This window comes from Centruroides vittatus, unplaced genomic scaffold (genome assembly GCF_030686945.1).
Source record: "Centruroides vittatus isolate TY-2023 unplaced genomic scaffold, ASM3068694v2 contig_1477, whole genome shotgun sequence".
NCBI lineage: Eukaryota > Metazoa > Arthropoda > Arachnida > Scorpiones > Buthidae > Centruroides > Centruroides vittatus.
Window position 1 is genome coordinate 521,500 of NW_027120916.1, and position 14,858 is coordinate 536,357.

Here is a 14,858-nt window from a genome sequence, read left to right on the forward strand (position 1 = left end):
AAATAATACAAATATATGTGCTACGTCCACCAAATTAAAATTTCAAATCTACTATTTTTGTTAAATAGGGCCTATATCTCATATAGTAATACATTATTGTCTAACTACAATCAGATCACTTTTTTGTTGTAAATTGCAGAAAATTTCCGAAAATAAACAAACAAATAAATTAGTTCGACAAACGAAACTGCAAAAATAAACAGATATCCACAAGTGTTTTGTTATTATTATGTGTTTAAGCTGAAGAAAGAAAATGAGTGTTCATATATCGTAATATAACCATAATCATTTTCTAACCGGACATCTTACCTCTTTTCGTATTTTTAGTTTAACTGTACTGTAACTCAGTACTTGATTACTTGCTGTTCTCACAATTAGTTGTATGTCCTTCGGAATTATTGTTGTTTATAACATGAAATTAACCGACCCCCAAATTATGCTTTAATACGCCAATAATATCCAGAAAATATATGGTTTGAAATAGAAAACGGAAATGATAGCAAGTTGAATTTTTTAGATATCACTGTACAGTACCAGTGGCGTGCCGTGACATTTGATGATAGGGAAGCTGTGTTTCTGTAAGAAGCCGACTTCCAGGGGCAATCAGTTAATTGCGCGTCAGTGATGGCCTAGGGCAGGGATGGCGAACCTTTTTGAGTCCGCGTGCCGTATTGTAAGCATACTTAGCTTTAAAGATGTTAATGCGTGCCAAAGTCTTCGAATAATGATATTTAAAGAAATTAAACGAATACGCTTTAATTCGAATAAATGTAAAAAATCTGATTGAAAAAAGGATGATCAGGTGATAAACAGAAAGGATGATTGAAAAGGACAGAAATCATATGATACATTACGTGCCAGATGATTTTTCTTACGTGCCACTTTGGGCACGCGTGTCATTGGGCACCTTTAGGCCCTAGGGTCTATTCGTATGTGCGTGGTGGCGGAAGAGACGTACCTGACAAAAACAGACAAAAAAGAAACATAAAATAAACATATACTATGTACAAAATAGTTTGCTTTAGGACATCCTGGGCGTCGATGTGGTTCTTCGATGGTCGATCGAAGGTGGCCCCGGGACAGTAGCGTTGACAAATCTGTAGGGTACGGGGAGACTTGTTGGCGTCGGGGATACGGTCTAAGTCCGAAGTGGCACGGGTTACAGGTTGGCACAATAGACTAGAAATTGTATTTTTTTTTTTTTTTTTTTTTTTGCGCATTGACACACGGCACGGCTTTTTGGTTATTCGGAACGTTAACCGAGTGCCAGGTGTCTTCGATTGTCGGGAATTATATCAATCTCCGTTCCTTCTTTCGTCCATTTGATTGGTCGTTCTCCCTCAATCACGCTTCCCGAGTGGTTGGTCCCTGGTTACTAAACGTAACGAGACTCATACCTGGAACGGGAGAAAAGTCAAAATCGAAGACGAATTCGATCTTCCACCGATCATAAAACGACTTCCTTCCGCGATTTATGGTTTCTGCCTGGCAGTTTGATATAAACAATGGGTGTCCGACTACAAACGACTTTTACTTATGTTTTTTTTAAACTAATAAATTTTTCTCTAAATTAACCGTTTTTTCGCGTCTTTGGTGACGAGTCAGACCTGTCCGGAACATCACATTTCCAAAAAAGTTTTAAACAAATACTGGAAATGACAAAAATAAACAATTTATGTATTTTAGTTCTAAAATACAAATAATACATACACAATACAAATTGATACGATACAAACAATAATAGAAAAACTTGTTTTTTAATTTTTTATAAACTAACTCTATTCGGATTTTTTCCGCAAAGTCGTTAATTACTTTATCATAAAAGTCGCTGGTCGTCGACTCCATCAACGTATTTGAAAGCTCTTTTTCTATCGAAAGCCACGCTAGCGACCACAATTTTTCCTCCGACCGAGTGTTCCTGGCCAATGTAAGAATTTGCGTCGTGGTCGAAAAACTGCGCTCAGCAGACCCACCGGTAGATGGTACCGTAAATATTAATGATATTAAATTATATAATTCTTTTAGTACGTCTTTGTTCGGATCGTCATAAATTATAATACTTTTTATGTCTAAGATTTACTTGTCAATAGGCCTATAGTCCGGACACGAATATAAATATTGCGATTCGCTACGTAATTTAGATAAATCAAAAAATTTTCTATAAAATTTACTTAATTTGTAGAATAAAAACACGCTTGGAAAAATTGTTTTTCATAATATTAAAATTATTAACATCTAAAAGTGATAAAAATTCTAAAGATTTTATGTCTGAAAATCTGTCAATATAATTACAGTATAATTTAAAAAAAATTATAATTAAATATAACTTTGCAAAAAAACGTACATAAAAATAACATTGAATACTCTTTACTTTTTAAATCTTAAACAATTCAGTTAGTCAGATAGCTCCCTACCCAGTGGCTAAAGCCCTGGTCATACTATACGATTTCCAGCCGCGCAGGCGACCGCAACTGCAAACAAGCGCGAGTCGCGCGCGTCTTCTCGTGGTCACACATTGTTCGTTGACGTTGCAACTCGGAACACCCGACCCTATAATAAACCAATAAAATTACAGTAGCTTGTTTTTGTCTACTTTCGTGAGTTTACCGACATTTTTACGTTCTACTTCAGAGTATTTACGGAATTTTAGCTACTTTTCTTATTAAAATAGCAAGCAGTTACTTTTCTGGAATAAATAAAAGAAAAAAGGCGCTAATTTTGTTAGAGCTGGCGAGAATATACGAAGAGAAAAATAAGAAAAAACGTTCATGCTGGGTTAAAACTTGACGAAATGAAAATCAACGGGCTAAACAATCGTGCTTTCTTTCACCAGCTGATGAATGAATTAAGGCTTTCGGATGCCGTAGGTTATAGGGGATATATCCGTATGAATACCAATACTTATATATAATTTAGGAGAAACGTTTCGTAGTTTGGCATATCAATTTAGAATGGCCCATAATTCGATATCAGTCATTATCCCAGAAGTTTTGGATGCTATTTATCAATCTTATAAAAGTGAATATTTGAGGGTAAGTGTTGTTTAGAGGAAAGCTTGAATGATTTAATTCATTTATAATCGATATATTTTTTTCTTCTATATAAGCATTTATTTTATTCAATTGTATATTATTAAAAGTAATCAAAGTTTTTAAAATAAATCTAACAATAACTTTTATAAATTCAGATTTGATTTATATCAAATATAGCATTTAAATGTACTGAAACTGAGTTAATACAAATGTTATAATCAAGATATGTTGACAAATATACAACACAAAGTATGACGTGGCACAAAGACGTTTTCTGATTGGATGCGCGTTTGCAACCGTCGCCAGTAGAACAAACTTTTTGTTTCTAGTTGTGGTTGCAGTCGCGCCGGTTTTCGAGGGGGGATTACCAGTTAACGGGAACAGCCGTCGCGGTTGCAGTCGCCCGCGCGGCTGGAAATCGCATAGTGTGACCAGGGCTTAAGGGATAGAGTCGTTGGAAGCGTTACAGGTGTGTAGCTTCCACCAACTAAACCGACTGAGGTTGGTGCTCTGTAAAGCGCATGCGCCAATGCCCTCTGGCTGCTTTACACCATTCAGTTATTTTCGCCGTGGAAGCTGTCTCGTAAGCGCTTCCATTCCGCCGCTGACATTCGAATATACAATAGCAATCTTATCGGTTTCTTCACATGTAGTATAGAAATTTGTAATAAGATACATAATGCAGTTATAATAAAATATTAATTTTAATTAATTCAAAGTACCTTTAAATATGAAAATTTATATTTTAGAAACTACAAGGAAATGTTATTGGAAGGTAGAAACTTCTTCCAATGACGGCACACCACTGTCCATTACACCCGCGACGGGATCGACCAGCAAGATTGAAAATGGAAGCAATGCTGTGCTATCTATAAGTTATGGCGTATGAATTGGGTTTTCCTATATGATTGAGGCCGTATTGCCCATGTTCTGATTCTGATTATGCTACCCATGTGTAAATTATAAGGATTAAATTGGGTTTTAGTCCAGATCTTTCATAGTAATAGGCTAACGCCAATAATAAATGGCGGAGTAAGATGTCAGCGTTCCAATTTAAAGGAACCACTTCGACTTCGAGTCTATATAGAAATTTTCATGAATAAGTTGAGCCTCCTCTCTCACCACTCTCCACTTGTATCGTGGGGTAGGCCATGCTCATAACGAGCACGGAAAAGAACCACTTAGCATTTAAAAAGCTTAGAAAATACTAGTACTGTTTACAAAGAGGTGATTGTATATATTTTTAAGACAATACAAATTTATTTTCAATATAACTCATTCAAAATAATACATTAGTAATTAACAATGTATTTAAAAATTAACACAGAATTAATTAATTAATTAATTAAAAGTCAATTTCGTTATCGGTTAGTCGCCTTCTCTCTGGACTTTCGTACAGGTTTAATTACGTACATTTTTCTTGTTTTACGAACAAAATTTCTTCTATTATTTAAATTCTCGATTGCACCTGGTGCAATTTCTGTATTTTCTGTTCTTAATTGACGATTCGGTCGATTATCGTTCGACAGCAAATCATTGTTTCCATTTCGTGAATCCATTTGCTTCTCCACGAAATCGTCTTCCTCATTCACCCATTTTTCGCTCGCTTTTTCTAAAATTGTGCGGAGATCCGCTGTATATTTTTCAAGATCTTCGCGAGTCGATGCTCTTAAGACAATGTGATTTCCTTTAAAATAATTTCTGGAATTTATACCACGTTCCATAGACGATCTGTCGCATGCATCTCCAGAATGAGTAACTCGGTTCGAGTTCTTGAAGCTTCTTTTATTCATTTGAAGAGCTGGTGGTAAGTTGTTACGTTCGATGGTATGGACCATGTACAGATCGTGCACTTGATTGCTCAATGAAATTTTGTTAACTGAGCTTTTTTCTGACTCACATTCCTTACTGGAATTATCATTTTCTTGTGTTTTTATGTCTCGCAATGTACCGGAATCTTTGCTCGTCTTCGTGAAAACACAAGAGATGCTTTCCTCTTCGAATGGCACACCGGAAGATTTTTCGAAAGTCGCCAGTATCCTCTTCGTATAAGCTGTTTCTCTTTTGATATTTGTAGAATCTGGCTTTTTCCTCTTTCTCAAACGAGCCGCTGTCTTTAGGACTTTTAACTTTGGTCATCGTCTTTACAGTTTTGACCCCATTCGACGAAGAAGAATGAGACTCGTCCTTTTCAATTTTCTGTGACGTTGATTTCGGAAATAAGAACGGAGTTGTTTCTTGAATATCTTCGTCTTCCGATGTTTCATCCATTAACAAAACAGTTTCTATGCCCGCCTCTTCCGAACTGACGTGAAAAGCCAATTTTCATATCTGTTTTTCATAAAATATCTTAAAGAATATGTACACGAGCGCTGTAATAAGTAGAAATATCAGCGATATTATAAGGTAAGCTACCAATACGTTGGATACGGCATGCCCGATTTTTTTCTTTATGATCTTTATTTCTTGTTCTGTGAGCTTTCTGTTTACTTTCAAATCACTTCTAAAACTGTCTGAAATTTTATTTTTGTCTCTTTTCTGCTTTGTTGGACCAATTAACATTCTATTAAGATGATTCTTCTCCGAAAATTCAACATTGTCATCCAGTTTTCTCGTTTGTTTCGTCCCTTCTTGTTGCTCGATCTCTTTATTTGCATATTTCCGCATAAAATGAAACTGTTTGTATTTCTTGTAATTTTCTAGAAAAGAAGGAAGCTTCGAAAATTCACTTCTTGAATTTTTAATTTCTTTTGGTCCAGTTACACCCCGTTTTTGTTCAAAGTCGCCATAATCTTGATCCTTGTTCATTGGTGATTCTTTATTTCTTTGAGTCGATCGTCTCACGAGCCAGTCCAATTTTCGAATTCTTGACTTGCTTCGTGGAACAGAGACACCATTTTTGTTTTTAAACTGTGTTGTAAACACATTCTTCAAGTCTTCGTTGTAAGCAACGTCCTCATCCGTTGGAGAACTGAGGAGCAACGAGCTTGGATCGCTCACGAATTTCTTTTTTAGACGTATCCTATAGTTTTGCCCCACAGGAGCGTAAATTAAAATAAATAATCGTAAAATGACCATTAATATAGCGCATATATTCATCTTTTATCTCGCTTCGAAAACACTTGCAAAACTATTTACTTCTGTAAGTATTGTTAGAAAATACTAATATTGTTTGCATTGTTAAAAACGCAATAATGAAATCGTTTACGAAACTTCATGTATATTAATATTTTTTCAGGATTCATGTATACAAATTTGCCATAATCGTAAACACTAATTTCATGATATTTTATCTCTGTTAATATCGAAAAAGTCTCATTTATTTGAAGTGTCTCGTAGTTTCAAACACGTGAGGCACTACCAATTTGGTTCTGGATAAACACCCCTATCCAAATTGGTGGACGAGAACACGTGGGGCGAGGGTAGTGATTAAATTAACCACGAACATTTTTGAAGTTCAGACCCGGGCCCTCACAGCAACAAGATAATGCAAGACGAATGATGGTGGTGATAAAACTCTGGAGGCCCGAATATATGGAGTCCCATCCCACGCCGCCTGGGGTCCTATTTGCGAATCTGTCTGAATTCAAGTTGGGAATCCAGAAAAGGCCCTTTTATATCCAAAAAGAAAAATATGTAAGCTAATGTCTTTGTCGCCTCGGTTATCAGATAATCTTAGCACCCATAGAGTAAGTGGTTCCTCCTCTTTATGGGCACTAAATTACAAAATAACATAAATTACAAAGGAAAATCTTTAATATTTACAGTTTTTTGATTATTTTAGGAAACTGATAAAAAAATTATGAAAAACTTTTAATTTCATGACCAAAAAAGAAACTGATAAAACATTCCATAAATTTGGAACTCCATAATAGATTCTAAGATTTTTTTTTCTGACATTTCAACAATATATTATTTGTCCTTTGCATACTTGTAGGACACTGAAGATCGATAGCTTTGGATTCCAATGAAAATATTAAAAATATTTTAAAATATTTATTTAGATAACATACAAAAATGATAATGAATGTTTGTAGGTTTCCTACAAAAAATGTTTACATATTTATCATCAATAATAAATATACAGGGTGGTTCATTTTAATCAATTATGCCCATTATGGGTTCGGCCAGGCCCACAATAGGGCGGCTGGGTGGTGAGGGACGGGGACCGACATATCCGGATGCACCACCCCGAAAAATTCCTGGAGATTTTTCGACCCGTCCGGATTCGATCCCGGGGTCCCCCAGGGCTTTATTTGCCAATTTTTTCTACATTTTAACGAAAATATATTTATTTTTACAGGTATAGCCTACCCTCTTTTTACTTTTTCACCTTTTATTATTTATTAATTCATTTATTTACTTATTTTTAAATTTATTTTAGTTTTACTTCTTTTACACCACGGTTTTAATTAATTATTGTTATTCCAGCAGTCACTTTAATTAATTTTTTAGCTGATTTTTTTTGTACGCGTATGTTAAATATAATTTAATACATTCTGTAATTTCTTACATAGTTTTTTTTACCAATATACTTAATAAAATAAGGACTGAAGAGGGCATAAAGCCCGAAATGTATATCCGTTCTAAATTATAGAACAATAATTAACAATGTAATTATCATTTAGATAAAAAATAAACCGAAAATGCAACGTAAAATATAAGTATTTGGAGTATTCTTCGTTAATACAAATTGTATCTATACAATTTACAACGAGTGTAGGCCCTTGCATCAGGCGATTTTCCTTCCCAAGTGCAATCTTTTTCAATGGTGTCTGCGAAAGAGTATTTAATTCTATTTCAGTTAATTCAATGATATCCTTGCTTTCACGGATGAAGTGATATTCACTAGAAATGCAATTGTGAATTTTTCCAACAATTATCTATGGGCTCAGGAAAACCATATGTTATCATCTAATCTCAGTATCAGCAGCAGTTTAGTTAGAACATTTAATTCAGAATAATCGGTAATCATTTGATTACTAATATTTTTCATGCGTGGCAGTGCTCCAGCATATTTTAATCGCGAGATAGGATAGTACATATATTGATAATGAGTATCCGAATAGATGGATCGGATGAGAAGGACTAGTAACTTAGCCTGCATACTATCTCAGTTTAAATCTCCTAGATTTTTCTTATAAGAACACTTAAAATCTATGAATTTTTGCTATTTCAATTGCCAATGTACTGTACAAGTTCTAAAGTATCGGATCATCGAAAGCTGCAAAACAATTCACAATATTCCTGGCGTATTTGAGTGTGTTCGATGATCAATGGTAAGATGTTGCAGAGTGCCCACAGAGCAGAAAGAGCTAAAAATGAGAAAAAAAAAACTTTGTCGACCGGAGAAACCAATGTTATCATTGTCTAAAACAAGGGTCTGCAACCTCTTTGTTACTAAAGGCGTAATAAAAATGTTAAAAACTATCGAAGGTGCATAGTTTAATTTTTGAAAAAAATTGCGATGTTGTAATAAATAATAAAAATAATTGTTTGTGAAATATATACCGTATTTTCGCGGAATAATCGGCATGCCGTAAAAAAACGGGGAGATTAGCATGCCGGAAACCCCGGTTAAACTGCGACTAAAATATAAAATTAATCAGATCTAACAAAACTAGTTGTTAATTAAACATTAAAGAAAACATTCTTCCGAGTACAATAAAATAATAACATTGTAATTTGACTGACTTAAAATCGGAAAGAGTTTTCGTTTACAAGTTTCGTTTACAATAAAACAATTAACCAGGGCCGTTCCTAGGGTATCTGCCGCCCGGGTGCGAGAATAATTTTGCCGCCCCTTCCCCCAAATTTGTTAAAAATTTACAAATAAAAAAGATAAAGTAAATTTAAGTTAAAAAAATTGTACAAATATACACAGTTTATTTAATAGAATATAATGTTACAACTTATTTGTAATGTAATAAAGAAATAAATACATAATTCATACATACAGGCAAGGATGCTAACATATCTACTATTTCTACTAATAAGTTATACAGTAAAGTTTGCTTTTCTAGCCTTTTTTAATGCAAATGTCTTAACAATGTTAGACACATCTATATTTTCTGACAGCTCTTTTTCAATACTAATAATGGATAAGTCTGAAAGCCTTTCTTGCCCCATTGTGGATCGTAGATAATTTTTTATTATTTTAAGTTTGGAAAAGCTTCTTTCCCCACTAGCTACTGTGACAGGTAATGTTAAGAAAATTCGTATAGAAATTACTAAATTTGGAAATAGATAGATGAGGTTATTTGTGAATAGGTAGTTAATAACATTCAATGCGTTCATTTCAGAGGAAATATAGGGTGCAACATTGTCAATTTCATCATATAAATCTTGAGCTAAAATATCTTTTTGATTTTTACATGGATCACATAAACTATTCTCTAGAGCTTTACATTTTGCAAATCTAATTGATTTATCCATTTGAAGGAAATTATATAGGTTGTTAAGAAAATTAAACAATGTATCATGCTGCTTTATTTGCTCGAACCTTTCTTCCAATTTTGATAATGCGGTGTCCAATATTACAAAGTAAAAATTAATTTTGAATTGGTCAGCCGGGTCTTTAGGTGCACTCGTAATCAAATAATCGCTTTTTTGTTCGGGGTCTCACAATATTAATCGGAGGAAACGAAGGGTCACAGTCGATATCATCGGCAATTTTTTTGGCCTCTTCTAAAATATCATTAAAACCTTCATTTGATCTAATATTAGATAAATAAGTTTTCGTCTGCTCCAAGATTAAAACGATATTAGGTAGTGTAGAATCTGACTCCTGCATCACTTTACTTGCAATATTAATTTTTGTTAACACAATATTCCATGTAATAATAGAACAAATAAATTTAAACGACTTGATTTTTAAGAGTAATGAATTTGCCATATTTCTGGTTTCAGGGTCTCTGCTATTATCAGAATAAAGTGCAAATAAAGCGTCATATATTTTTGCCAAATTGTATCTAAGAACTTTCAAAGCATCTATTCTACTTTCCCATCTAGTACTAGAAAAAGGTTTTAATGATAAAGTTGGGATTTCATCTTTTAAAACTTGCCAACGTTTAGTCGATGCAGAAAAGAAAACGTAAAGTTCCTGCACAATAGCAAAGAAATTTGTAATTTCTAAAGACGCTTTTGCAGCGTCATTAACAACTAAATTTAAGCTATGGGCCGCACAAGGCACGTAAAAAGCTCTAGGGTTTAATTCAAGAATTTTTTTTTGTAAACCATTATTGCGACCCTTCATATTCGCACCATTATCGTAACCCTGCCCCCTTAAATCTCCTAAACAAATGTTGTGAGTCTCCAAAAAATCCAATAAAACATTGGTTAAGCCTTGTCCTGTCGAATCTGATATTGAAATGAATCCCAAAAAATGCTCCCTAATTTCTATTTGCTTTGATTTATTATTTAATAAAACAAACCTTACTACAACAGTAAGTTGGTCTTTGTGACTTACATCAGGAGTCGAATCTAAAATAATAGAAAAATATTTACTAGCTTTTAACATAGATATAATTTCATGTCTTATTTTCTCTCCCAGAAGGGAAATTAGTTCGTTTTGAATATGAACACCTAAATAATGAGGCATATTTGATGGAGTTTTTCTAATCCTGTTAATATGATCGGATATCGTATCATTAAAGTTTGCAATTGTTTCAATTAATTTTAAAAAGTTTCCATTTTGTTGCTCATATATCTTGTTATTTTCACCCCTAAAACTCAAATTTTGACCGGCTAAAAATTTAACAACATAAATTATAATTTTTAAAACAGAAACCCATCTATCTTTTTCCATGTTTATTAATTTCTCATTTAGTGAATCAGTTGTCGTTTTAGAAGAAATTGATTGTTTTAGATCAATCCAAGATTTTGTATTACAAATGTGACCTTTTGATTTTTCATGTCGTTCTATAACCTGACTTAAATGTCTCCAATCATTATAACCCTCAACTAAACCACTAGAAAAAGTTTTAAATATTTTGCAAGGAAAACAATATACACAGTCTTTTGATTTAGAATACACCAGCCAAACTCTTGGAATTATTTCCCCATTACACAGTTTTTTTTTATAATAAATAGACGAGAAACCTCTATTGTATTTATTTAAAGGAAACGTTATATCAGCTTCTGTCAGTTGGGTAGGCCCTAACTCTATCAGAGTTAATTTAATTTTATCCAATAAAACACCAGGCCAATAGTTAGGATCCTCATGAACATGAAGATTTTCATTTTCAAAACTTACTTCTTCAGGACTTTGTTCTTTTAATAAAACACCTGCTTCCATTGTAGTTTTGGTATTCGACGAGTCCTCCTTTTTTTCCCCGCTACTGACCACTATGAATTCGGTCTCCGTCACATTTACATCTCGAGCTTGGGAACTTGATGGTGCCTCCTGTGATGTTGTTGAGATTAAAAACGTTTCGAGTGAACCACTAGCCTTTTTAACTAATTCTTCCTTTTCACGCTTTCTTTTTCTGTACTGTGCGCCAGAAAGCCTTTTTCGATTATCAGACATCTACCAAAAAAAAAAAAAAAATGAATCCAAGTTATGATTCGTCGAAAAAATTTTGTTTTCGAAGATTTAAAGAAGCATAAATTAATTAAGCTTTGTTTTTCGAAAAATACCAACTTTTGAAAGGAAACTTTACAAAATTTTTTATTTTGTCTGAAAATTTCAACATTTTTAATCAAAACAAAAAAATATTAAGATTATGCTAATCTTTAATTAAACTATATTTTACTAATAAAAAAAAGAAAAATGTTTTACTATTGTTATTATGTTGGTATTATTATTTAAGTTATAAATTTGTTACACAATATAAATTTAATTTAACAAAATATTATTTAAATTTTATTTAACCGCGCAAAAGCAAAATATAATCAAATTAATGTATGTACTCACCTTTAATTTTTACTGTCTCTCTAACCACGATATCAAACAAAAACTTTTTAAGCTGTTGCGATTTACACGATTACACGTTTAAAATTAAAATAAAAGAAATTATCCCGGTGCGTGCATTTCTATGCTTTGACCACAGACGAGTATTTTCCTGTAAAATCTTCCTCGCGACCGACGTGAAAAATAGCTTAAGACGAGTTAAAACAAGAAACTGTTATACTTGCCACTTGTTGTGGCCTGAATAAGTTGTGTATATAAAATTTGAATTTGAAATATAATTAATAATATTTAGAATAGTACATATATTCAAATAATATTAGAATAGTAGTATTTTAATGATAATATTTAGAATAATATTTATGTATTATATTAATTTAATGATAAATTAATTTTTCCCTTTTTTTTAAGGCGGCTCGCGCCGCCCCCTAGGCTTGCCGCCCGGGTGCCCCGCACCCTCTGCACCCCCGGGTCGGAACGGCCCTGCAATTAACGACTTATTGTCATTAGTAGTAGTAGTAGTAGTAGTAGTTACTCAATGTAGGCTACACTGATCATTTACCTCGATTTTAAATATAACACCTTTCCTCAAATTTCACACAAAGCGTTGTTAATCGGTGTAAGCTAGGGCCGGATGGCCGAGTGGTCAAGGTGACAGCCTACCACTCTGGGGGACCCGGGTTAGAATCCCGACGGGTCGAATAATCCCCAGGAATTTTTCGGGGGGTGGTCCGTCCGGATACGTCGGGCCCCGTCCCTCACCACCCGGTCGCTCCACTGTGGGCCTGGCCGAACCCATAATGGCTTGCAAAAAGAGACCCTCTTAGTGCCCACAGGGCAGAAAGAGTTAAAAAAAAAAATCGGTGTAAGCTGAGATAATTTACGGCGAATTTCTTAAATTTAATATGTTTATTTTTTGCGTTTTTGAATCAAATAACAATAAAATACAAATTAAAAACACTTTCAGAATTCCACGAGTATTTTACGTCGTTAGAAAGAAGACAAAATGAATAAATTAAACATATAATCGTAATTTTTGATGCAATGCTGACTGTTTCACAGTTTTAGAATAAAAATTCATTCGTTTTTTTTTAATGCGCCCTATAGCGAGGGATGCCGGCTTTTACTATACGAAAATATCTGATTTTATGGTTTTCCCGGATAGACCGGCTCCGCAAAAATATGATTTATTTATACAAAATAAAGATTATACATGCATGTAATAACTAAAAAATGAAAATTAAAAGTACGTAAATAAAATAACAAAATCAAATTAAATAAAATTACAAGTGTATATATTTGCGTGACTGCGGTTCCAGAGAGCGAATCTGAAATGCGCCACGGGCACCGCGTTGCCGATCCCTGGTCTAAAACATTTCTGAAATCAACGTGAAAGATCTTGATTACCATACTGAAATGAACTTCATCATTAATAATTATTTTGTATTATTATTAGAAATTTAAGATCAAAACTGTAGCCGAGTAATAAATAACAGAATCCCGAGAATCGATCGGCTTTGATAAAAATTTAAAAAAGTTTATTAACTACAGTTAACACCGATAGTTTTCAAAGAAACAATTGTACACACCTGCTAACTAGGAAAATACAAAAACACTTGGGACCACCCGTAACAATATCACCAATTGATCCCCACGTACCAACAAAACAAAGGACTTATTCTAACTTATGTCTAGCTTAACTATAGTTCAACTAAATTTACAAAGTAAAGGGCCCTAGAGCAAGATAAGGTTGATAAGAATTATACAGGAATTGTCAGAATGAAAAAGTTCAAAGGGGTGACCGGCAATAATAATAATAATAATAAAAACTTCGGATCCGTTACTTAATAATTGTCTTTGTTACGTGCTCGTCCTGCTTTCCTCTCTCCCCGAAAGTGTCTTCCTTCTTTTTGTTCCAATCTTCCTCTCTCCTCTGCCAGTAACCCCTCGACCGATCGGGTGTCACCTCCTTTTGTTTTATTACAGTTCAGACCACATGGGTCAACTAACTACCGTGTGGTTAGGTAAACAGAAGCCGAAAGTACAGTTTTACCGCAGGAAGATGGTATAAGGAAATAAAGAAAAGAAAAATAAATAACAAGGCTTAATAAAGCCACAAAACTATTTTTTTTAAATCTCTCCCGTCCTAAAGACATTAAGATGGCCATTTTTTTTAAAGCAAAGCCCATTACGGGTTTGGCCAGGCCCGCAACGGGGTAGTCGAGTGGTGATGGATGAGTTTAATTAACTTATCCGGACGGACCATCCCCGAAAAATTCTTGGGAAATTTTTGACCCGTTCTGATTCGATCCCGTGTACCCCAAAGCGGTAGGCTGCCACTTTAAACACCATATTTCAATTGACGGCCGGATGGCCTAGAGATCAAGATGGCAACCTACCGCTTTGGGGAACCCGGGATCGAATCAGGACGGGTCGAAAAATCCTTATGAATTTTTCAGGGAGTGGTCCATCCGGGTATGTCGGGCACCGTCCCTCACCACCCGGCTGCCCCATTGTGGGCCTAGCCGAATCCATAATAGGCTTGCTAAACGAGGTCCTCTTTGTGCCCACAGGGCGAAGAGAGTCGAAAAAAAAACTCTTTCAATTTACTCTAAAGATATTTATACAAAACTTCATTTTATATTACTAAAAGATCAAGATTTGATTTTTAAATTTTATTCTAAATTAATATTTCAAAACTGTTTCATTCATTATGTTAAATTGTAATTGTAAATGTAAAATTGAATAATTGTTCTTATCAAAATTAAATATTTTAATAATTACTTTAAATGATTACACAGAAGGTTTAAAACATTCTGGGTAATCATTTAACCATTAAAGAAATTATAATAAATAAGATTTAAATAGTAAAAACAATTACAATAAAATTTTCTAAAATAAAAATGCTGTTTCTTTAT

General features: G+C 33.9%; 2 protein-coding genes across 2 annotated transcripts in view; both read right to left on the reverse strand.

Moving 5' to 3' along the window:
* Nucleotides 1-14,858, reverse strand: part of scny (scrawny) — a 357,320-nt gene that overhangs the window by 328,270 nt on the left and 14,192 nt on the right. The window lies entirely within an intron of this gene.
* LOC136968506 (zinc finger MYM-type protein 1-like) lies at nt 9,610-12,366 on the reverse strand. Its single transcript, XM_067262486.1, has 2 exons — nt 11,947-12,366; nt 9,610-11,559 (listed from the first exon to the last, which is right to left on the reverse strand). The coding sequence occupies exon 2, from the start codon at nt 11,557-11,559 to the stop codon at nt 9,610-9,612; it is 1,950 nt and encodes a 649-aa protein (XP_067118587.1). The 5' UTR covers nt 11,947-12,366.